We start from the raw sequence: 25147 nt of genomic DNA, 5'->3' as shown, positions 1-25147 counted from the left end.
AAGTCTATAATGTGTTATTATATATGAATTTGTTGTGGGATTATGTAAATTTTGTTAATGAAAGAATAAATGTGGAAATGCAAATTAGGAAAAACGCAGGATTGAGTACGTTCGTATCGTGACATGTGATGAATTGACGGATAAGACCATGCTTGTTCCATGGCAAAGTGTGAAATGTAGGTATGGTATCATCCATACTGAGTTGTGAAATGTAGGTATGGTATCATCCATACTGAGTTGTGATATGTAGGTATGGTATTATCAAATCCATACTGAGTTAAGAAATGTAGGTATCGCATTTCCCATACCGAGTTGTAAAATGTAGGTATGGTATTTCAATGAGGAAAACCATACTGAGTTATGAATCGTGGCACTGAACAACGGCGTACTCAATTTCGTAAGCCGTTTCCTAATTTGATAATAAGAAATACAAGAGAAGTGATCCAAATGAAAGAGATTGAGTAGTTGTTACTGTTGAGCTCAACTATGTGAATTATTATAACAGTGGTTGTGAATGACAGGAAACTTTAGTAAATGTTTTGGTATTGTTTGGAAATTTTATGTTTGGTAAGCATTACTTTTAAACCTATGAACTTACTAAGCTTCAATAAGCTTACTTGTGTGTGTTTAATATATTTATGTAGATTGAATTGAAGTGAAGTGGGTAGATCGGATCAACACAACAAGGCACACTATCCAGATCAATTCCGGTAGTTTTTGTTTTATGTTTAAAGATTTATGTGGCATGTATAGAGTTTAAATGAAATGAAGTAAATATGTTACAAACTAGTTAACAACATTTTGTACTAAAACAGTTTTTGGTTAGTAGCGGTAGTTTGACTTTGAAAATTCACCTGTAAATGGGCCAATTTGCCCGGGCCCACGTTAGAGCTAAAACCCAAAATAAATACCAAGTTATTATACCAAAAGTCCAAAGAATAATACCAGACTAATGGTCTATCATAAAAGTCCAAATATTACAACCAATATTAACAGTTTATTGACTCAATTTTTAAAACCTAGGACCCAAGTACAGGCCCAATATGCCCAATATCAAAAACGAGCCCAATGTTAGCAAACCCTAGGGCAAGGGTTCCCTTGCACCGCAGCCCTTACTAGCAGCCTAGCCACTCTAGGCCTTCGTACGCCTCAACGTCCAGCAGCTACGCCACAACCCTTGTACGCCACGCCCGCACCCCCGTACACATGCCAACAGCAGCATTCGTACCTGCAAATACAAAAAAAAAAACAACAGCAGCAAATAGAAACAAATTGTGTTTCTGACTTTGGTTTTTTTTTATTTTCATTTTCTTCCGGCTATAAAGTCGAGCCCCAAATCCCTGTATTTTTTTACACGCGCATTCAGAAGGAATAGAAAGAAAAAATAGAACAAGGTGATTTTTTGCTTTGAATCTCTGGGTTTATCACGCTCTTTTCTCTTTCGATTTGCCTTTTTGATTTTCTTTTGCGTTCTTTACATCTAAATAAAAGAAAAAGGAAACGAAACCTTACCTGGAAAATAGGCCATCGGTTCTCCTTTGCTTCGCCAAAATCGGAGACTTAAGGGGAACCTCAAGGCCACAAAGCATTCGCACATAGCCTGAGGATGCCGGTCATCGACGTGGTGGCGGCTTGGCATTGGAGAAAAGAGGTTTAGGGGCTGTTGAGGAGAAAAGAAATGATGCTAGGGTTTAGGTTCGGCCAAAGCTACCGATTTAGCCCTTTTATACAACCTCAAACGGCACCGTTTTAGGCCCTGCCTAATGGCTCTCCAAATGGTGTCGTATAGCCACGCCCAACCCGACCCGTTTCTCCACCCTAAGACCCGCATGCTCTCGCATAGAGGGGATTATTTCACGTTTAGTCCCTTCCTTTTGCACTGGTGCTTAATTAGACCGAATCCAGTTTCCTCTATTTTTTAATCTGCCCTATAATTTATACATATTTGCACTTTAGTCTGCGTCTTAATGCTGCGATGTGAGGACTGGTATATTTCCAGTTTAGATCCTTCTGCATTATCGCGCCTCGCACATTGGTCCCCCTTGTTATTTGTTCTATTTTCTCAATTTTCCCCTGTTGTTTTAGTTTAATTTCGATCAAGCCTTTGTTCATGTGATATAAACCTTTTTGTTTATTTCAAACCATTTTAGTTATTTTAAACTTTATATTAAATTGTTTCATGTTACTCATTTTGAATAGTTTTATATACATTTTGTTTTAAATATTTTTTTATGTGCATATATATATTTTAAAAAATTGTTTCATTATTTGTTGTGAGTTTTATTATTTGAATATTATTGTTTTAAACTTTTATGTATATATTAACATTATCTATTTTTAACGTTTTTATATATATTATTCATATATAAATCTTTTTATGTATACAATGTTCTATTTCATATTTCCTTTCATGAATTATATTTTAAACTATTTATATTTTATTTTAAGTATATCCTTAAACTTTATTTATTTACTTTAAAATATTTTATTTATTATCCACTTTAAGTTTCTTCTTTCGTATTATGTATCTTGTACTTATATATGTATATATATATCTACCTTGAACCATTATTCATTTTATTTACCACTTATTTCCTAAATATATCTGATCATGTATTTTAATACATATTCTTGCTATTCAAATATGCTTTGTATATATGTTTTACATAAAATTTAAGTTATTTTATATTCATTTACATTAGTACATGTTTTTGATTTACATACATTATCAAACCTAAATTTTATATATATATATATAGTTTTCTTTATACATAAGCGTGCTTATAAGTCCATCATAATTTATAATAAAAATAATTCAGTCTTGAGTACGTTTCTATGTTTTTTACAAGCAATTATTTCTAGTTTATTTTCATACATATATATAATTTGTGATAAAATCAATCCATTTTTCTTTATATATAATTCATATTTGTTAATTCCATGTTGTTTTGTATATAGTTGCTTCAAAATTCACTCATACGTATATACACATTCTTAATTTTTTCTTTTATAAATTATTTCAAATTCTAACATATATTAATTGATTGTTAGTCCATCATTTTTAGTCCATTATTTTTGTGTCGTGTTGGTTCTATATCGTTGGTATCTCATGTGTTAATTATCTTCACGATACTTCTTGTATATTTGCTACGTCGTGTTTGCGCATTTTTATATGTCATCACATCAACTACTCTCCATGCATTATTGCAATCACATTACCTTTTTAGATTAGTCCCGTTTAATTATTAGTATGTTAGTTGATCACACCTCGTATATGCCTATTACCTTATATCATCGTTTTCCATCTTGTTCTTTTTTGAAATGTGGTTTTTCTATAAAAAATTGAATTTTATGATTAGTTTCGTCTTATTTCAAATCGAATTAATACGTCTTAAGCTAGCTTTATAATTATTCATTCAAAAATTCTTGAAAACGAAGACGAGATTTGATGTTTGGCAATTCGCAGAATCGTGCCCTAATGTGTTGGGTTGCAATTTCGCGTTTGCTTAAAATAAGGGTTGCAATTTCGCGTTTGCTTAAAATAATCGAATATCCCTTCAAAATTTCACCCATGCCTTTAAAAAAAATCTTTAAAATGAAGGTAAAGTTTGATATTTGGCAATTCGCGGAATCGTGCCCTGACGTGTTGGGTTGCAATTTCTCGTTTGCTCAAAATAATCAAATATTCCTTCGAAATTTCACTCATGTCTTCTAAAAATCCTTTAAAACAAAGGCAATATTCGACGTTTGATAATTCGAGAACCATGCCCTATCGTGCTGGGTTGTGATTTCTCGTTTGCTCAAAATGATCGAACATTCCTTTATATTCTCACTCATGTTTAAAAAAAAATACTTAAAAACGAAGACGAGGTTCAATGTTTGGCGATTTGAGAATCGTGCCCTACCGTGCTGGGTTGCGCTTTTTCAAATTCCGAAACAATTGAAGATCCCTTCGGAATTTCACTCACATTTTCTAAAATCTTTCAAAATGAAGACGATGTTCGATGTTTGGGCGATTTGAGAATCGAGCCCTATCGTGCTGGGTTGCGCTTTTTCATTTGTCCAAAATAATCGAATATCTCCTCGGAATTTCACACGTATTTTATAAGGTAAGGCAATGGTCAATGTTTGGAAATTCGGGGAATCGTACCCTACTGTGCTGGGTTTCGATTTTTCGTTAGACTAAATAGTTGAGCATCCTTTTGTAATTCTCGAATTATAAACTTTCGGACATCGAAACAAGAAGATTTTGGCAACCAACTCGGGTTATTCAAACGTTATAAAAAAGAACCACATTTCAAAAACTTTTTAATTTTAGACATAAAGACAGTATTTAATCGATTCGGTACCAATTTTGGGCGTAGTGAGGGTGCTAATCCTTCCTCATACGTAACTGACTCCCGAACCCGTTTTCTCAAAAGTTCGTAGACCAAAATCGTTGCCTTAATAAACCAAAAATGTTTTATTAAACTAACCTCATTTTTAGGTAATCCGATCACACCAAAACAAAAGATCGGTGGCGACTCCATGTATTTGTTTTTCAAACAGTCGATTCCCCATTTTTTCTATTAAACTTAAAATTAGAGGGATGGTTTCGACATCACCATAAATTATGAAAATATAATTAGAGGTTGAATAAAATATGAAATTAAAGCTTATTGAATCTAGTTTAACATAGAACAAACGGTGTAAGAAAAAGACTTTCATATCAGGAGATATTTGAATTTTTGTGAGATAAGGTCAGAGTGATTTTGAGCTCCCCTATTCTGATTTGTAAAAATCATTAAAAATTGTACAAAAATAATTAGGAGTCACACTATATATGTATGGATTCCTTATTGAGTCTATTTTTAATAGAAACAAACGGCTTGGTTATTTGAATTTTGTACAGGGAGAAATTTGGTTCGTAGTTCACAGGGGTCAGAGTAGCCGAACCCTGAAACATGGGAGACTTCAACTAATAAACTGTACTAATTGGCCAAACCAAAAATTCTAGAAAAAAATTAGTAACTAGATATATGAGTCTAGATTCGGCGAAAATTTACGAATTTGGATTTCGAGTTTTGTAACTCAAGATATGATTTTTTTTTGCGACTATGACGCAGTTAGACAGCTTGTCTGGAAAGTATGATATAAATTGTCTGAATTTGTTTTAGTGCTCAAATAAGTTTAGTAATGCCTCGTGTTCGACTCCGGCGACGGTCTCGGGTAAGGGGGCGTTACAAAACGTCCAAATACCTCAATTTGAATCGTTTTTCAGTTTTTCTTATTCAGTACTGTTTATAGTTATCTCTCTCAACAATGTCATCTCAAGGTTTAAATTTTCGTTCTCTTATAAAAAATATAATGTGTCTTATCATTGCACTAACACTTTTCATGTATTAAGCATTTGATTGAGTTGTATCATGCATCAACCAAAATCAGCTTAGGATAGGTTTGGATGGGCGGTGCAATGCGTTTTGCTTATTTTTTTCTGTCTTGTGTTACAATTTCGTTATAGTATTTAATCTTACCATCATCGCTATTTTTACACTAACCACAGATAAACGCACCACTCATCTAGAGCCATCATTGATTGACATTATTTTTTTACAAAGAAGAAAATATTAATACGAGAATATTTTTATTTTTTATATTTTAATAAAATAATGGGTAAGATGATACATTTTAAAAATTCAACTTAACTGACTTTGGTCAAGTCAATGACTTAGGGTGGGTTTGGATGAGCGATTAAGTGCGGTGCGGTGCGTTTAGCTTACTTTTTGTCTCACGCAACGCCCATCCAAACTCACCCTTAATCGCTAAGCTCAGTGCTTTCCCATTCCCTATTTTTCTACGTTTATGTATACTTGGTATCTCGCTTACTACAAATCGATTTTTCTGATATGAAAACCGAGGTTTCTGAAATGGAAGAAAGAAAAGGAAAAGGAGAGGTTATGAGCGGCACTCTCGACCTGAGTGCTCTCCCACTAGATTGTATCACCCTCATTATTTCCTTTACCTCCCCTCGAGATGCCTGTAGATTGTCGCTTGTTTCAACTGCTTTAAATTCGGCTACTGAATCCGATGCTGTTTGGGAAAGCTTCTTGCCATCCCAATTCCACGCATTAATTCCCTCATCGCTCTCTTTCTCGTCCAAGAAACAACTTTATCTTAGCCTCTGTGAAAATCCCCTTCTCATTGAAGCTGGACGAAAGGTAATTTCATCCTTTCTCTTTCAAGTTGTAATAAAAATTTCCCTAGCATTGTTATATAATTTAATGTCCATTTAGGGTTTACAGGTTAAAAATCTGAAAATCTAAAGAGTCATATTTAGCTTTTGGATGCTTCATTTTCTGAAAGCAAAATCATTGTAATCCTATTAATATCACATGTTGTTTTGTCCAATCATATTATTATTTTGAATTTTAAGTTCTTGAAATATTATTTTCCTTTAATCTGGATATGGCTTGTTTCCCTTACATGGGAAAAAAGCAGCAAGGAATTTTATCTGGTTATTCTTTTTCTTTTTTCTTTTGATTTTTGAAGGCAAAAACTGTATTGGGATAAAACGAGAACAAATTTAAATAATTGAATTATTAAGATATATTATTTTAATTTATATGGAAATTTTGTCTAATATTTCCCTTATATGTCTGATTTTATCTAATCGTGTTTGTTGTTCGGAATTTACTAGATTCACCAAAAAGAAAAAAAAAAAGGCAACTAACAGAAGTAAGAAGCTTAGAAAGTACTTTGGAGAAGCTTTTGACATATTAATTATGAACTATGCCATTGTTGCTTGAATCTTTTTCTTAACAATTCCTATGTTGTTTATATCTATTTTTAATTCTTTTGTTCGTTACATATAACTTAGTTGGTATTGATGAAACAGAGTTTTTGGCTGGACAGAGTGAGTGGGAAGAAATGTTACATGCTGTCACCCAGGGACCTCTCCATTATATGGAGTGACACCCCAGATTATTGGAGATGGGTGTCTATACCCGAGGCCAGGTTATTCTCTCCTCCTTGCCATGCTGGTTGGGTCTAAATGATAACAATAGGATGCTTATCCATCTTTTAAATTCAAAATAATTGAAAATCTTTTAAGAGAAAATACTTGCGTATTCATCTTTGATGGATACCTGTGTTTGAATAAGAGAACTTCTCTTTGGCAATTCATTTTCTATTGTTGTTAAAATAGGTTTGACGAGGTAGCAGAGCTTCTGAGCGTTTGCTGGTTTGAAATCCGTGGAAAGATTAGTATCTCCATGCTTTCACCCATGACGCACTACAAGGCTTACCTTGTTTTCTAAGCAAATAAGGTTTATGGGTTTAACTATTATCCAGTGAATCTTAGTGTTGGAGTTGTTGGCACTGAAGGTAGTAAGAGAAGTGCTTATTTGCAACCAAAAAAAGAACGACGGGGACGGCTATATTGGCGGATAAGAGAGGAACAACCTACACCGGGTGATGATGTTCAGTTCCCAAAGGCTAGAGTAGACAGGTGGTTAGAGGTTGAGATGGGTGAGTTCTTCAATGAGGGATGCGTTGATGATGGGGAACTGGAAATGAGTGCAGTGGAGATTGAGGGCGGTAACTGGAAAGGTGGTCTCATTTTGCAGGGGATTGAGATCAGGGCCATCACGCCTAATTGATATGCCTAGGACTTGGCTTAGACACAGTGAAGTATAAGTGTATGTTTAAGATAAATAAAATTGGTGACACTTCTTGTCTACTGGTTCAGATGGCTTAGTTTACTTTTTCTGATATTTAGAAACAGAGGAAGAAGGAAGATAGCTCCCTAGAATATCGTATCATTGTTTACTTTTCTGATATTTAGAGCGATGCTCTCTTTTGTAAATAATGAACAATATTGCTAGCAAATAAATTAATTGTTGAGTACTTCAATGCAAGTAAAAATTACATTTGAAAAAAACAAACAAACATTGAAACATGAATTATTTGAAATTTCACCCATATATGATATATATATTTAAACGGAACTTAGAATTTTATTTTATTTTTTTCGATATTTAGGAAAATAAATTTGACCTTCGAAATGTATTACTTGAAACAATTCAACGTTTATATATGGTTATATATATATATATATTCTCATTATAACAATTTTCTTATTACTTATATGTTATAGAATTAATAAATTTGTTTGTGTCATTTTTATGTTTTGGTCAATATTTTACTCTTTATATATATAATATTAATTTTTATATTCATGAGATGCACGGATAAATAATATATTATTCAAAATATATTTTTATATTAATATAAAAAAATTAAGAATGTATTATAATCAAAGAATTTTATTTTAAAAAGTGTCATTATATTTTCATGTACCAATAAAGTTTACAAATGTCTTCAATTATTGTAATATTTATATTATTATCTAATTTTTTTGGTATTGAGCTTTTTCTATAAAAAGATGAATATTCGATTAATAAGTCATAACTTGAAGTTTATTTTAAAATTAATTTTAAATAGTAAATCGGAGATAATTTTATTCAATTGTTGTAAAATGAGCAGAATTGTGTCAAATAAAGTATTAGAAATTAGTTTAAAGTGTGACATTTGGAGTATTAAAAATAATATTAATAGTTGATATACAGGAATTTTATTTCTTAGTATTATGTTTGGGGTATCCAAAAAGATAATCATTTGATTAATTAAATCAAATTAGTATTAATGAAATTAATCGAATTTTTTAATCTTTTAATTATTAATTAAATTGATTTTTTTAAAAAAAATTAATTAAACTGAAATTTATCTGTTTTTATTTTTTTTAAAATAAGTATAAAATATATAAAAATATAAATTGGTAATATTAATTTGACTGATAATATTTAATTAAAATCAGAAAATATAAAACATTAATTATGTAATTTACCTAATTTTTTAATTCGTCAATTATGCTAAAACATATTTAAAAGGGCAGAAAAAAAGAAAGTGAGAAAAAAACTGAAAAATCATCATTTCAGATTCTGGGTTATGGCCATAGCTCTGCCATCTACAGTATGGCACGCAACAAAGTTTCAGCCGCAACGTCCGCTTCTTCAGCGTCGGCGCCCCTTATTAGTCCAATCCTTTAGGCGGAGCGACTTCGACACCTTCACTCGCCGCATGGCTTCTGGTGAGGCCTTGAAGGAGGCCTGGCGAACCGCCAACGACGGCTTCGAGCAATTCGTCTTCGAAGCTAAAAAGACCGCTGAACGCTTAGACCGCCAGTATTCCGTTTCCCGCCGGCTCTCCTCCGCCGCCCAATCCGCTGCGGACCGTGCTCGTGAGATTGACCGGGAGTTCGAGATTGGACTCCGTTGGCGGACTTTTTCTATGGATTTTAGTAGAAATTGGCCTAGGGTTGGTGTTCTTATTTTTTTCGTATTTGTTTTTTATTTGGAACTTATATGCTTACATATTTCTGGGGTTCTATTGATATGGTTGCAGTACAGGAAGCAGCTGAATGATTTCTTGGATACTCCATTGGGAAGAAGTTTTGCTGTAAGTAACATTAGGCCCAGTATCAATGACTTGCTTTCATTGGTAATTATAAAAAGAAAATTCGTCATAAAGCAAAAGAAGTAGAATGCAAATGTTTTAACTTGATTAAAAATACTTACTTTACTTTGATGCAAAGTTTAAGTCAATGATTATTTTTTTATTTAAACCTAAACTCTTGCATTTTACTCTAGGAAAAATTTTAATTTTTCAAAAATTTTGCAACTTACACTTCTAAATGCTCGATTTGCTTTTTGAAAGAAAAAGTAATGCCGAAGAGTAAGCAGCAAAAGTAACAGTTAGACAAAAGTATTAAATGCTTGTCTTTCGATTTGCTTTTGATGCTAGCCTTACTGACACTCTTCAACACATAAATATGGGGATATGGTCTTCAAGAATCCTGCAAATAGATGAAAAAAACATGGAAACCATGCTCGTCTCTAGCACTTACGTTGAAGTCCGCGTAACATAGATGCTAATAATACCTTATGTTCATGTGTCCCCCGTTCTCCTTGTCTGTTATGTTTATCTGGTTTAAAAATGATTATATTGTGAAAGAAGTTATTTGCATGTGTTGCTGCAGGTAGGGGGTTGGTAAGTAATTGGTGAAGTTCAAAACTCTTGTGACTATAGTTTAATTTGCAGATATCCAATATCACGTATTTGTGGTCTGTAACTAATTTAGGAGGATGGGTCATTTACGTATGTTAAGTAGTGGATATTCAACATCAGTTATATTTGGTGTTTATGGTGCCTTGTATGGAAGTTGAGCTTCAACACCTATTACAAGTTAGCTTTAGATTGAAAATTTAATATGCCTGAGTTGTTTGTTGCTTTCATTCTGGGAGTCAATATGATAGGCATATTGTTCTCAAGTGTTCTATATATGGACCACACTTAAGGGAGAGTGTTATGTGGTTTTACATGTCATGTCAACTCACTATTTGTTTGTGTACTGTTCTTATATTAAAGTTGGTTAACTTATTATGAGTTGGTTCAGGTATGATGCTTATGACTCATTCATAAATATCTTTTGCCTAGAAATGTAATCTTTTCAAAGTGTTTATTTTTCAATGCAGAGAAAATTAGTCAAATTTCTATGGAGAGTTTTTATCATAACCAAGATACATTGTGCTTGGTATAGATCAAATGGATAATAGAAATTTTTTATCTGTTCGCAGACAATTTTCTTCCTTTGGTTTGCATTATCTGGTTGGATGTTTCGATGCTTAATATTTGCCACATGGATACTACCATTTGCTGGACCTCTTCTCATTGGGACTGTTGCCAATAATCTTGTTATTAAGGTATCACTTACTGCTATAAGATGGCGTATGTAATGCAAGACATAAGAGATGACTTCTGCAACATGCGTTCATCTTTTTCATAACATGATTTAATTTGTTTAGTTTTTTATCACTTGTTTTTTACTTGTAAAAGGCAATACTGGGTAAGCTTTTTCCATAACATGTGGATTCGTATGATCAAAATTAAAGTGTATTTCCTGCATGTGATTCTTTAGTTCTACTTCAGTAATACTGAACAAATATTTACATGCCATTCTGATGATTACAGTTTAAGCTGCTTTAGTGTGGTTATTTTGGTGCAGAATGGTGACAAACTGACAACGAATGTTCAGAGCTTCTAACATTTTTTTTCTTCTTGTTAACTATGAATTTACTAATATGAATTACAGACTACAATTTAGACAGACTAGCATATATAGTTTTAAATGGCATACTATAGTAATGGTTGATTCAATCTAATACCGATGTAAGATAGTAATTAAGAACATCCTTAAAATGTAGGAAGATCTTCCTTCAAATAATTATTGCTAGCGTGGTTTCAGCAGGAGTCATATGAAAAGAAAATGGAGTCCATTTATTCTCTCAAATTCACTCCAAAAACATTTTAAAATTATTTTATTGTGCTTGTGGCTTGGTATATATCAATGTGCTTTGGCGTTGTCTATGTTATGAAATCCATGTATTACCTTCATCAATTTCTATTTAGTTGTAAAACTGTACTTAAAATTCGTTCCATGTTAAAATTGGACAGGGTGCTTGTCCAGCTTGTAAGAGACAGTTTGTTGGCTATAAAAACCAAATAGTACGTTGTGTGAGCTGTGGAAACATTGTATGGCAACCCGAAGGAGACTTCTTTAGCAGAGATAGCAGGGGCACCAATTCAAGAAAGTCAGAGCCTGACATTATCGACGTTGAATTTGAGGAGAAATGACAAGATGTTCTCAAATCATACAAGTGATCTATCACTTTTTATGGAGTCAAACGAGACTGAAAGGCAATTCTTGCTCAGTTCTTTCGAGGTTTAGTTTCTTTGAAAATCTCATGTTGCCATTGGTACCTGTCTGTAGTGTATAGCATGATTCTCAGTTTTAGTCTCTTTATATACAAGGAAACTTAAAGGAGGACGCTAATATTTTGCTTATAGAAAATGTTTCATTTCATAAGGTATAAGTTGTAGTTTGAACTCCGAGGTCTTAAGCCATCACAATGCTCTATGTTTGTAGAAGAATTTTTGCTTATATATTTGTGTGAAGTGGGAAGAACAAGTAGCCGAATTTGATATGTGATAAAAGAAGTGGCCTTGTTTAAATGTAAACATTAAAATGGTTCATCCATTTGTTTTAGGGGTAGGAAGAGTTGGATTTCAGTAAAATTGGTGTTCAATCTGTGCTGATCTCTTCCATTCTGTTTCAGTCCTAAATCGCTACCAAATAATTTAAGTTTCTTTTATGTCAAAATTTTGGTGTGTTTCGATGTGTTTAGGTCCATTTTTATCAATACCGATCTGGATCAGTGTGTATATTTTTTTATATAATATTTTTATGTTCTTTTAAAAATATTTAGATATTTTTTATTGAATTAATATTTGGTACACTGACTGTGTTTTTTTTTTTATTTCACAAGAAACTTAAAAAAATTGTCATGTCTCTTTCTTTAATATTAAAAAAAAAAAGATACAGAACAATTTTTAAGTTTACTTATGAAATAAAAATAGTACACTCTCAGTATATCAAATACTAACTATTTTTATTTTTATATTATTTTTAAAAATAGTACTAAATTAATAGAATGCGTAAATATTAGAATATTAAATTTATTATTATGCCAATAAAAAATACACACATTAGACTTACTTAAGGGTAAGATAACCGAAAGAATCAAATCTCAAAAACATTAGTGAGTAAATGGAAAATTTTTATAGTTGGATTAAAATTGTTTGAAAGCTAAAATTATATATATATATTTTCTGAAGGGAGCTAAAATGTTATTATATTATAGAAAATAATGCTATACTGTATAATATTTAAATATATAATAAAATTATATTCGTATTGTGCATAAGTATACATATTTAAATAGCTAATGATATCGTAATATATAATATGATAGGTTAATATTTGGTATGGTAGTAGGGAATTTATTTTATTTTACAAGTAATTATAAAAAATTATCATTTATCTTTTTTTTTAAATATTTTACCATACTTTACGTGACACCTATTAATTTTGTTTGTGGAGTTTAAAAACTCTACTTGCAATGTGTCCAATATTTTCTCTAATATGTTTAATAATATTATAATATGTTTAATATCAGTTACGAATTAAATATATCATAAATTAAAATGGATTGTTATCCTATCAGAGTTTGAATCTTCTAATCAACAATATAATTTAATAGTTCACTTTAAGTAGATGTGCTCATGAGTTTGGCTTAAATATGATGTTAACAAACTTTATATTTATCTAAGTTTAGTTTGACTTGAAATATAGATTTAAATCTGTCTGAGCTCGTCTATATTTGTAAATGTTTAACTTATGTTCATTTAAGTTTACTTATATTTTTTGAAATTTTAAAACAATACATATTATTTTTATTTAATATTCAATGTTTTTATATATATTAAAATTTTATATATAATTATCTTACTATTTTTTAATATTTACATTATAATATTATATATGAGTTAGTATTTGGTACACTAATATTGTACCTTTTTTTAAAAAATATTTATTTTTTAATATTTTATTATACCCCTATAGGCTATAAGACACTTGACAATCCCAACCTTATTTCTGGAATTTAAAAACTTCACTCGTAGTCTACCAATTATTTTCTCATTATATATTACTATATATTTAATTTTTAAACATTGAAAGTTATTGAGAACTTATTTCAAAAAGAAAAAATAATAAATTATACAAATAGTCACTCAATTATAAAAAGATAAAAAGAAAATTATTTTAGACACTAAAAAAAAATTACAATTTAAACATCCATGTTACCTAGTTTGACTATTTTGGTTCTTCTTGTTAAAATTGCAAATGGAAAGCTAACGTAGTAATTAAAAAAATCGATATAAAAATCAGTTTATTCCTCAACATATGATATTAATTTAGTTATAATTTTAAAAGATTAAACCTCAAAATTTATAAATAATCTTAATTTCATCCTAATTCTAAAAAAATTCGACGAAATATACAAAAATACATAAATATTTTTAAGAAATATAATAATAAATTCAACACCATTCAGCTCTCTAAAATTATAAGTATTATTTTGGAAGTTGTCTTTTTTTTTTTCCTTTTTAGAGAATTATTTTGGGGTTTTAATTTCATTAGAGAATTCTCTATAGCTTTTACTTTTAACAATCTTCCACAATTAATGTATAAGGCAATTCAAACATGCTTAGTAAATTATTTTTTTTTCTTTCCATAGCCTCTACAACCAAGGAAGGGAGGGAGATTTTTATTTTATTTAATAATTAATATTAATAATATAAATATAAATATAAATATAAATATAAATATAAAATTTAAAATTTAAAAATATTATTATTATTATAAATATTTTATTATTAAGTGGGGATTTCTATCAATATCAATATAAGTTTGATGTACTTCAAGACTCTAAGATTAATTAGAAGTAAAGTTTATTTCATTTATATGTCTTATGTAGATAAATATAGATTTTGGAAAAATATTATACCCATCTCTATTAATCAATAAAAAATGTATTTCTCTTTGTTCTCCTATTTCTTTTCTTTTCTTTTTATAACTTTTATTATTTATTTAATAAAAATTATTATAATTTTTTGAAAATATTTATGCATTTCTATTTTTTGATTCTTTTAGAATTAAGATCAAATTGAGATTGTGTAAATTTTGAGGGTTAATTTTTTAAAATTATGACTAAATTGATATAATATGTAAAAGTTGTGAGCTAAATTTAATATTATACCGATTTTTTTAACTACCACATCAGCATTTGTGATTTTAACGGGAGTGACCAAAATAACCCAAATATGTAATGCGGTTACTTAACTTGTAAATTTTTTATTTTGGGTGGTTAAAATGAAAATTGTTTTATAATTATTCTAACTCAAATGAATTTAGTAACCTATATGCATAGTGATTTTAAGAGGTGGAAAAGTTGTTAAATGTTATGGATATGTAGAGTATATGTTCCAAAACTTGGAAATGTGATGCTTGGAATGACATATCCATTTTGGTTGTGATGAATATAAAAGAAATGGTTGAATGCCCTAATATGTTTTAGATATAGTTAACATGTCAATAAAAACTGTTAGCAGTATCGCGTCTATTTCATGTACGAGATTAATTAGGTATGGGAAGTGTATAATATGGAGGTTGATATTGTACTTTTGTGCTTATTTGGTGTAGTGGAGGTTAATGCCATGTTTGTAATGATATGTGCTATTGGGGGAAGGATTCTATGATAGGATTGCACTTTATGCACTTGGTGTGGTGTAATTTTGTATTGTATGTGCTATATGGTGTGGTGGTTTGATTGTTTCGTATATTCGATTTTCGAATTAATTACATGCAAATAAATGAGTAAAGATAATGTTCATCGATGAACTTATACAAATTGCTAGCTGAAAAGGGGGCATAGCTATGTATAAAAGACATGTTGAACGAGCTTGAAGATTAAGATAATGTTCATCGATTTTTCCGAAATCCTATATGAGTGAATTTCGATGTACTTGGAAACATTTCACTGCACCTGTGAATCTCAAAGGACTTTATTAGCTTCCAAGATATCATGTAGCAAAGCTGACATGGTATGTTTATCTGATTGTCTGTCCCTACTTAACATTTCAGACATTGACAGATGCTTACACAATAAAGTGAAAAGGATTATTCTCCTGAGCTTTTAAACAAGAAATGATGCAAACTAATTATAACGGTGATTTGGGGCTGAAATACTTTCCTATCACTCTCGAATCTAATATCTTCAAGGCTTCCTCAGATTTAATACAATTAGGTTTTTTGTATTGGCTCAATGAAGTTCCTTTGGACACATAGTAATCCATTAGTGCCTCAAAACTTCCTTGCTTTACCACCCTAGTCTCCAGAGCTGCAATTATGTTCCTTTTCCTATAGATTTTATATGTATAATGCAACGACTCTTCCATTCTAGTGCAACACTCTACCATTATCTTTGGGTCAAGCTCTTTGCAATGCTTCCCTTCTTTTCCCTTGATCTCCCAAAATAATACATAGTGACCTGGTGCTGAAGAAGTATCAACATAGCTAGTGTACTCTGTCAAGATGAATCCGAGTGGATCGAGAAGAGCCTTTGCTTCTATCACGGCCTTGAAAAGGTCTGTTTCGCTTGTTTTTTCCTGATCAACATTGAGGATAACATTTTTCCTCTCCACAAATTGGAATTGAGGTGCATTATTGTAGAAACCACTCACCATAAGAACATCTCCAACTTTATATCGATATAATCCTGAAAGGAATACCATCAAACTAGATCAGATCATTATCTAACAGGTTAATGTAGGAACTAGGAAGCATAATGCAAAATTAGAAGATGGCATTTGATTAATTGATTAAATTCAAAGGAGGAAATTTTACCTGCACAAGTTGAGACAACTAGTTCATAACATTGACCAACCTTCACATTTACAAGATCAACAAGTTCAGTATCTTCATCGTTCCTCTTCATTTCAATAGATTCATCATGATCATTTTCCACAGGAAGGAATTCAAAGTAAGCCATGTTAGGGAGAAATGTGTAGGAGACATCACAAGGTTTACATAGAGGTTCTAAGTTAATCCCACAAAGAGCTTCCGAGCAAGCATAAAAAGTTGAAACTAAAGGGAGCCCTCTGCAATAGAACTCGAGTTCTGCAATATACTGTCTCATAACGCCAGTACAAACACAACTAATATACCTTGCTTTGGGCCATAGCTTTGTGACTATTCCTTCCCATGATTTACAATTAGATATGTTCTCTATCAAGTCAGCCTGTTCTGGGTTAGGCTTCATGACCAATGAGGCTGCATTTCTGCATCCTGAGTCGGTGATCCAATCGCTTAATCGACCTGTTTTTATGTCATAGGATAGCTCTTGCCAGTGATTTTCTAGAAACTTGATACCTCTTAGCACCGTAGATGCAAATAGTGAACCAACCCTGAGAACCTCGTCTCGTTGGATTAAACCAAAAAGTAATTGACAGTATAAGCCCTGGTTGGGGTCTGGGCAAAAGATGGTCTCAATGGGGCTTGTGTAAAGCTTAGGCAAAATGGTTCTAAACTTACTCTCGTTGTATACGCTCGTTAAAACAGATGCTGCCTTGAGGCCACTAGGAGTTTCAATCTCTGGTCTGGCAAACATAAGCTCCATTCTTTTACCGGCTTGGTTGATGTCACCAAAGTGCCTTTAAAATTAGACGGATAAAGTCTCGTTTAAAATGACATGATAATGAAAATTAGAAATTTTATTACACGTGTATATATAAGAAATCACATATTTAGAATATAAAGACTTATTTAAAAATAATATACAATAAATAAATTAGAATCAATTAATAGTAACACATGAAATATCTGTGATATTAAAATAAAAAAATAAATTAAGTTATGAGTAAAATGATATTTAAACATAAAAATACATAAGATTAAAAATACTAAATGAATATAATTGTTTATCATTATTGTGTTATCAGTTCTGAGTTGGTGTCGAGTTAGTTGTGACAATAACTCAATCAAGAACATTGTTAATAAGAAATTCTATTACGCATGTATGCATGTGAAAATTGCGTATTTAGAATACAATATATACAATTAATGGAGGTAATAAATTGTGCATAATAAAATTAAAACGCATAAAGAAATAAAAAAAAGTGTTTGGATGAGTGGTAAATTTAAAGTTGTACCAATGCAATTGGTTTGGATTCAAATCTCACAATATGAATAAATTTTATTAAAAAAAGCTAAAATATCCTTAAATAATATAATTTATTTTAAGTACGGAATTTTATTTTTATAATTTTCATAGCTAAGTTAGTGTCACAGGTGGTGCTTAGTTAACCTTTGACACCAACTTAATTAAAGAGTTTATTAATAGTATAAATACAAAAAAATTAAAATAATATTATTTTTTGAAAGCTAAAATTATATATATATTTATATTAGTTATATAATTATCTTAATATTTACATTATAATATTATATATGAGTTAGTATTTGGTAAATCGGTAGTGTACTTCTTTTTAAATATTTATTGGGTTGTCTTTATTGAGGAGAATTTTTTCTAAGATATAAACTATACAAATAGTCACTTAATTATAAAAAAAATCATTTTAGAAACTAAAAATTATTTGCAATTTAAACACTCACGTTATCTAGTTCGGCTATTTTGGCCCCTCTCATTAAAATCACCAACAGAAGGCTGATGTGGCAATTAAAAGAATTGGTATAATAATAAATTTAGCCCTCAACATATTATATCAATTTAGTAATTAATATAATTATATTTATTTAATATTAATATTATTAATATAAATTTTAAATTTGTTATTATTATTGTTATAAATATTTTATTATTAGGTGGATGTCCATCAATATCAAGATAAATTTTATATACTTCAAGACTCAAAGACTAATTAGAAGTAGAGTTTATTTCATTTACATGTCTTATGTCTATAAATATAGATTTTGGAAAAGCATTGTACACATCTCTATTGATCAGTAAAATTACGTATTTCTCTTTGTTCTCCTATTTCTTTTTATTATTATTTATTTAATAATAATTATTATAATTTTTTGAAAATATTTATGTTTTTTTAGAATTAAGATCAAATTGAGAGTATAGATTTTGAGGATTAATTTTTTAAAATTATGACTAAATTGATATAATATGTAAAAGTTTAGGGCTAAATTTATTATTATATCTATTTCTTTAACTACCACTGTTAAGTATGACCTCTATTTTAGTCAAATTTGAGAAATAATCTTCTAGTTAAACTTTGTTTATTTGTTTCAATCAAACACTAATTAGTTTAGATTATTTTATTATTATTTGACCTATGAATTTAGCCTATAAATAGGCTCTTTTACAATCTTAGAAAATACACCCATTAGATATTAGAACTTATAACACATTTAAAGAATTTTGTGTTTACGTTTTGAGGGTTCTTTGTTTTCGGGTTTTCAGGGTTTAGTTTTTATCTCTATCTTTTGCACTCTTCGTTATTTTGCCATTATAGTAAAATGATTTTTACTCGTGGTTTTTTATCTTCTTTGGAGAAGTTTTTCCACGTTAAATTTGTGTGTTAAATTTATCAATTTCTTATACTATTTTTTTACTTGTTCGTTGCTTAATCGGGTTGATCCTAACAAGTGGTATCAGAGCTAGTTCAATTTTCATAAATTAACCCATTCAGATATGGCAGCAACAATGTTTGAAATTGAGAAGTTCAATGGTGAGATAAATTTCAATTTGTGGCAAGTTCGGATGATGGCAATTCTAGTTCAAATCGGCTTGAAAAAGGTTGTTACCAGGAAAAAGCCTGAGAATCTAAATCAAACAGAATCAGAAGAGCATGATGAAAAGGCCTTGTCTGCAATCCAATTATGCCTTGCGAATACGGTATTGCAGGATGTATTAATGGAGAAAACCTCATCTGCCTTGTGGAAAAGGTTAAAAACTCTTCATGTGACTATGTCTCTGGCTAACCGTTTAGTGTTGAAACAACGTCCATTTACATTTCGCATGAACGAAGGTGAGCTTCTTAGAGATCACATCAGTAAATTCATTACTTTTTAAAATTATTTAAAGAAATTTGAGGTTCATATTGACGATGAAAATCAGGCTATGATATTATTGTGCTCTATACAAGTCTTTTAAAGAGACCATAATTTATGGCAGAGACAAACTCTCGTTCGAAGATGTGAAGGGTCATTTGTTGAGTAGAGACAAACTCAACAATGAGTTTGGTTTGGATAGCAAGGCAGATAAGCAAGTTTCCATTTTGGTAGCATTAAAGAAACAAGAAAAAAGGTGTCGCTATTCACGTCAAAGCAGATTGTTATAAACTGCGAAATAAAAAGTGGCTGAGAGTAACGAGGAAGATGTAGCTGGTGTTAATTTGGCCGATGAAAGTGGTGATAATTTCTTGTTAGTTTCAACGAGCGATAACTCCAAGCTCACGTCTGAGTGGATCCTAGATTTGAGATGTTCTTTCCATATGTGTCCATATAGAGAATGGTTCTCCAGAGACAGTTCGGTTGAATATGGAGTTGTGCGCATGGGAAACAATTCATCTAGTAAGGTAATTGATATTGGTACTATTAAAATTAGGATACACAATAGGACGATTAAGACACTATTAGATATCAGATATGTACCTAATTTACGAAAGAATCTCATCTCATTAATTATTTTAGACTTGAAATGATGCAAAATCAACATCGATTTGAGCGGCATTAAAGTATCTCATGGAGCTCTAGTTTTGTTAAAAGGTAAAAGAACCGGCAGTCTTTATATTCTGGAAGGTTTTACAGTGACCGGTGAAATCGGACATCATCGTCCGTTATAGAGTCGAAGTTAACTCGTTTGGAGCGGAGGCAACTTGGTCATAGGAGGGAAAATGGTATGACCATTTCGTTGAAGAGAGTTTCTCTTTTGGATACAGGTTTTGAAAAGTTAGGGCACTGTGTTTGTGAAAATCAAACCCGGGTTAGTTTTAATTTGGCAGTGTACAAGTCAAAGGCTAGAAATCTTTCAGTTTCTAAGCATAGATTCGACTCAGTTAATTCCCTACATGGTTCAAGATAGGCTCGTAGCAAGCTTTGGCAAAGACGACGTTGTGAAAATATGAGTCAAGGTGGAGATTTGTTAAGAATGACTCCTATTTCAGTCAAATTTGAGAAATAATCTTCTAGTTAAACTCTGTTTATTTAGTAAAAGGTTTGATTGATCAATGAGTAAAAGGTTTGATTTCACATGTGGCTGAATGAAAAATTGAAACAAAGAAATTGGTATGGGTTCATACCTCATCGTCGGAGACTGGCTCAAGGTATCATATAATGCCCCCTTCTTTTGATATTCAGCAGTGACAGACATCAGCTTGGCTGCCCGCCTGAAGTCCCAGAACTGCATTTGATCCAAAAGATAATAGAGCAATTAGAAGAAAGCAACCAATACCCTAAAACACACAAAAGCAAAGAAACAAATTCATGCATGCCTTAGATAGAACCCTGTAATGGGTTCAGCTAAAAGGATTTCTGATGTCTCCCTATTAGCAATCCTATCTATGTAAGGCTTGAGATCTTCATACGTAACTACGAGAACATTTTTCTTAAAGAGCCACTTCTCGGTTTGACCATGGAGGAATCCCATTAAATACCCTGTTCCACATTTCTACTTAGTATTTCCCTCAATACCTCGTCTTGAGTTTGTTCAGCATTTGTAGTCAGTTCCTCAATCATCTTCAACCCACCTTCATACCCATTCATTGCCATGAACCCTATTACTGAGATCCAGATAGCTTTTTTTGTTTTCTTTTTGGGGATTTTGTAGCTTTTGGCAATGGAATCTCTACCTATCGCTAAACATAATAAGATTCATTGGACTAGACCCACACATGTCGACACACATGATAAACATTATGGCATCAATGAAATGATTAAAACATGATTCAGTAATATATTAAATATATTAAAACTAAGCATGAGAAAGTTGAATTTTAATGTAATTGAGTACCAATTTATGCCTCTTCCAATTTTCAAAAGCCAATGTAACACATAATTGTAGGCCGAAAGAGGTTTAGTTGATATGATTTTTATAATTTTATGTCATCATTATATCTTACTTTGTTGAAGATTCAATCTTGATTACTTTTAAAATAATATTTTTTAATATATATTGGTTAAGGTGCCCTTTGTTGATAATGAATGTAAGACATGCTTTATTAATATTAAAATAAATATAATTATATTTATAAGAGAATGTTTGTATTCATTTATATGTAGGATGGGCTATTCACAAAAACGAATGAACAATACCTTTCTGAAGGGAGCGAGTAATTTGTTTACAACAGTAAACGACTTATTCTCAAGAGTCTAGAACCCTTTCGAGATGTGGGTCATTCGATAATTACCCAAATAACAGAAAATAGAGAACTACCTTCTCAAATGACTTGCAATACTGACTCATGTCCAAAGCTAGATGGGTATAATAAACTTAATTTAAAAAAAAGGGAGTACTTTAAACTAAAAAAGCTAATCAAAAACTTAAAATACTTTCTTTTCTTTTTTATTATATTTAAATTGACTGTCATTTTTAGAATTAAGTTTTAATAATAAATTATATTAATTAATAAATACAATCAAATAAATATTATTTTAATTTACATTTGTTTTTCAAGCAAGCAAATATGTTATTTTTTCTCGTTTTAGTTAGGAATAAAATAAGGGATTTTTTTTATGCAAGATTTAGATTTAAGTTTTATTTTTAAATTAGGATTTTTATTTATGCAAGATTTGGCTAAACCCTGAAAAGTACCTCTAAATTGCCATTGAATCTCCATCCAAAAGCCTTGTTTATTGCCCCATTGCTTTCCTCCAAAATACTGCTGGTCAATCGTCAAAATAGCCGCTGATCGCTCGCTTAAATAGTTTTCGATATTGGATATCGGTTAGCTAAGTTAATTTAGGTTTTAATTTCTTGTGATATATTTGGTTTTTAATTCCAAAGTAGAGTTAGATATATATATATTTGGTAGTTTAAAATGTATTAGATTACCATTAAGTTGTAAACTGATTAGCATTTGGATTTTTAATTCCGTACGTCAATTATAAATGATTCATAAGTTTCAAACTGAATAGTATTACCAAAGAGTCCTCGCAATACTTAGTTTGTGACGACGTTTTCACTTAGTTTAGCTTTGGCATGTACTTAGGTCTATCGGATTTGTGGGTTATTTTTATATTGGTTAAATATTTAGTTTAAGGCAAGCGATCCTTGTGTGTTTGAATTGAACGATTAATTTATTTGAGTTTTTTAGTTTTAAATTTGATAATCAGATTTGTTAAAATGAATTAATTGGTTAATCGCATTAATTGAATGACTGATCGAGTGGGTCATTCCGATAACTATTGTAATATTCCAAATTTGACTGGACTCTCAAGTCAGGTTTGAGGTGTAACAATTAATCCTCAAAATTGATCGTATGTAAGAAGGCTTCAGCTTCCTTTACTTTCCCACTTTTACATAATGATAGTGTTACACTTCAAACCTTGCGTCTCTACATAATCCCAGAGATTGATCACTTCTTCTGTAAGAGCAGTTCTAGCTAAGCCCCTAACAAAGACACCGTAAGAAACAATATCAAAGGCTTGTGACTTTTCTCCATTATCTCCTCGAACAAGCTCAATGCATCTTTAGCTATACCTTGAAGACAATATCCATTGATTAAAGTAGTGTAGTAAATAATATCAGGGGGAAATTACCCTTCATCTCATCAATCATGATCAATTCTACAACTTCTTCCACTTTACCTACCTTATAGAGAGCATTAGACACTACGTTAAGAAATAAACCAAATATTTTCTTCCATGCATATAAAGCCCTTTGATATTGCCATATCAACTTTCCCATAATGTATCAAACGATTCATAAGAAAATTACATGAGAATACGTGTGTAATCTTGCCTTTAAGTTCGAAACAAAATATTAATAGCTTTACCAAACATTAATGTATGCCTACACAATAAAGTGAAAAGGATTATTCTCCTGAGTTTTTATACATAGGAAGGATTAGGTAATCTTAAACAAGAACTGATGCAAACTAATTATAACGGTGATTTGGGGATGAAATACTTTCCTATCACTCTTGAATCTAATATCTTCAAGACTTCCTCAGATTTAATGCAACTAGGTTTTTTGTATTGGCTCAATGAAGTTCCTTTGGACACATAGTAATCCATTAGTGCTTCAAAAATTCCTTGCTTTACCACCCTAATCTCCAAAGCTGCAATTATGTTCCTTTACCTATAGATTTTATATGTATAATGCAATGACTCTTCCATTCTAGAGCAACACTCTACCATTATCTTTTGGTCAAGTTCTTTGCAATGCTTGCCTACTTTTCCCTTGATCTCTCAAAATAATACATAGTGACCTGGTGCTGATGAAGTATCAACATAGCTAGTGTACTCTGTTAAGATGAATCCCAGTGGATCGAGAAGAGCTGTTGGAGCATTTTACATCAACAATGCATTCAAACAAGCTTAAGAGATTAAAAGGATTGAAAGAAGCAAAAGCAAATAAACACAAAGAGAACTTGAGCTCAAGAATGACTGAAAAAATTCATGATTTCATTGAGAAAAAATAATAGCTTAAATGGATTACAAAGTCAATGGACATTTACCTAATGACTTAACTACTCCCACTAATACTTAACAATTACAAAATGTGAACCACATACACAAGTAAGCTGATATGATCAGCCATTATATCCATTACATCAAAAAATCTTACTAACCTTGATTATAAGTTACGAACCAACTAAAGCAAGTTACATTTGAACAAAAGAAACAAAATACTAAGCTGCTTCTAGTTCAGCTTCAATACTGCCATCCTTCTAGAGCTGCTGCTGGTCCAATGTTTCATTGCAGGCCAATGTTTAACACTCCTCCTTGGATTGTATGCAACAAACACCAATCATCTCCCTTAAGGCTTCAAATCTAGATGTACCAAGTGGCTTAGTCAGAATGTCAGCCAATTGATCTTGTGAGCTGCAATGAATGAGATTAACTTTTTTGGATTGTTCAGCCTCTCGAACAAAGTGGAATTTAATCTTAAAATGCTTGGTCTTGCCATGAAAACTGGATTCTTGGCTATTGCCACTGCTGATTGGTTGTCAACCTTGATTTGAGTAGGTTCAAGTTGTTCTTCATTCAAATCAAATAACAACTTTCTAAGCCAAATGACTTGATTCACTGCTGCTGCTGCAATGTACTCTACTTCAGTTGTGGATTGAGCAATTGTTTGTTGCTTCTTTGAACTCCAGCAAGAAACACTTGATCCAAGGGTAAAAAAATAACCCGAGGTGCTTTTCATATCATCTGCAGAGCCAGCCCAATCACTGTTTGAATATCTAGTCAGCCTAAGCTTATTTTCTTTCTTAAACATGACTCCAAGCTTCAATGTTCCCTTAACATACCTAAGTATTCTTTTTGCTGCCTTGAAGTGTGTTGTATCACAACAATGTATGAACCTTGACAATAGGCTAACAGCATGCATAAGATTCGGTCTAGTTGCTGTCAAATAGAGCAAACAACCAGCTAAGCTTCTTACTCCTTCTCATCAAC

The 25147-nt window shown here is 31.3% G+C and overlaps 3 protein-coding genes and 1 long non-coding RNA gene across 6 annotated transcripts; 2 read left to right on the top strand and 2 right to left on the bottom strand.

Moving 5' to 3' along the window:
• Window positions 1-5826: 5826 nt before the first annotated feature.
• Window positions 5827-7884, top strand: LOC107959572 (putative F-box protein PP2-B12). Its single transcript, XM_041114426.1, is given in 3 exon segments — window positions 5827-6197; window positions 6875-6993; window positions 7184-7884. Coding segments are annotated over 3 exon segments (885 nt in total). The 5' UTR covers window positions 5827-5885; the 3' UTR covers window positions 7638-7884.
• A 1101-nt stretch (window positions 7885-8985) lies between these two features.
• On the top strand, window positions 8986-12184 carry LOC107959573 (uncharacterized). 2 transcript variants are annotated; one of them, XM_016895649.2, is made up of 4 exons: window positions 8986-9354; window positions 9442-9495; window positions 10674-10799; window positions 11551-12184. In XM_016895649.2, the coding sequence occupies exons 1-4, from the start codon at window positions 8986-8988 to the stop codon at window positions 11728-11730; spliced, it is 729 nt and encodes a 242-aa protein (XP_016751138.1). In that variant the 3' UTR covers window positions 11731-12184. The 2 variants fall into 2 exon arrangements, with proteins under 2 accessions (XP_016751138.1, XP_040970359.1); XM_041114425.1 differs by having other exon boundaries at window positions 8986-9495.
• LOC121229659 (uncharacterized) lies at window positions 9376-9937 on the bottom strand. Its single transcript, XR_005927577.1, has 2 exons — window positions 9723-9937; window positions 9376-9493 (listed from the first exon to the last, which is right to left on the bottom strand). It is a non-coding gene; the product is annotated as an uncharacterized lncRNA (long non-coding RNA).
• A 3335-nt stretch (window positions 12185-15519) lies between the features above and the next one.
• Window positions 15520-21417, bottom strand: LOC107960904 (indole-3-acetic acid-amido synthetase GH3.17). Of its 2 annotated transcripts, none has more exons than XM_041114423.1 (4): window positions 21218-21417; window positions 20827-20927; window positions 16403-17208; window positions 15520-16274 (listed from the first exon to the last, which is right to left on the bottom strand). In XM_041114423.1, the coding sequence occupies exons 1-4, from the start codon at window positions 21293-21295 to the stop codon at window positions 15718-15720; spliced, it is 1542 nt and encodes a 513-aa protein (XP_040970357.1). In that variant the 5' UTR covers window positions 21296-21417; the 3' UTR covers window positions 15520-15717. The 2 variants fall into 2 exon arrangements, with proteins under 2 accessions (XP_040970357.1, XP_040970358.1); XM_041114424.1 differs by having other exon boundaries at window positions 21019-21353.
• Window positions 21418-25147: the final 3730 nt, after the last annotated feature.

The sequence above is a fragment of the Gossypium hirsutum genome, chromosome A05, assembly GCF_007990345.1.
Source record: "Gossypium hirsutum isolate 1008001.06 chromosome A05, Gossypium_hirsutum_v2.1, whole genome shotgun sequence".
NCBI lineage: Eukaryota > Viridiplantae > Streptophyta > Magnoliopsida > Malvales > Malvaceae > Gossypium > Gossypium hirsutum.
Note: the sequence above shows the minus strand (reverse complement) of the source record. Positions and strands in the feature narration are given on the sequence as shown.

What these genes read in the sequence shown, in the direction of transcription:
- LOC107959573 (XM_041114425.1), top strand. Translation starts at nt 8,986, where the DNA reads ATGGCCATAGCTCTGCCATCTACAGTATGGCACGCAACAAAGTTTCAG. An exon ending in CATTGGGAAGAAGTTTTGCT is followed by an intron (nt 9,496 to 10,673) that starts GTAAGTAACATT and finishes ATCTGTTCGCAG; the next exon opens with ACAATTTTCTTCCTTTGGTT. An exon ending in CCAATAATCTTGTTATTAAG is followed by an intron (nt 10,800 to 11,550) that starts GTATCACTTACT and finishes AAAATTGGACAG; the next exon opens with GGTGCTTGTCCAGCTTGTAA.
- LOC107960904 (XM_041114423.1), bottom strand. Translation starts at nt 21,295, where the DNA reads ATGGCAATGAATGGGTATGAAGGTGGGTTGAAGATGATTGAGGAACTG. An exon ending in AGCCAGTCTCCGACGATGAG is followed by an intron (nt 17,209 to 20,826) that starts GTATGAACCCAT and finishes CTAATTTTAAAG; the next exon opens with GCACTTTGGTGACATCAACC. An exon ending in AGTTGTCTCAACTTGTGCAG is followed by an intron (nt 16,275 to 16,402) that starts GTAAAATTTCCT and finishes TATTCCTTTCAG; the next exon opens with GATTATATCGATATAAAGTT.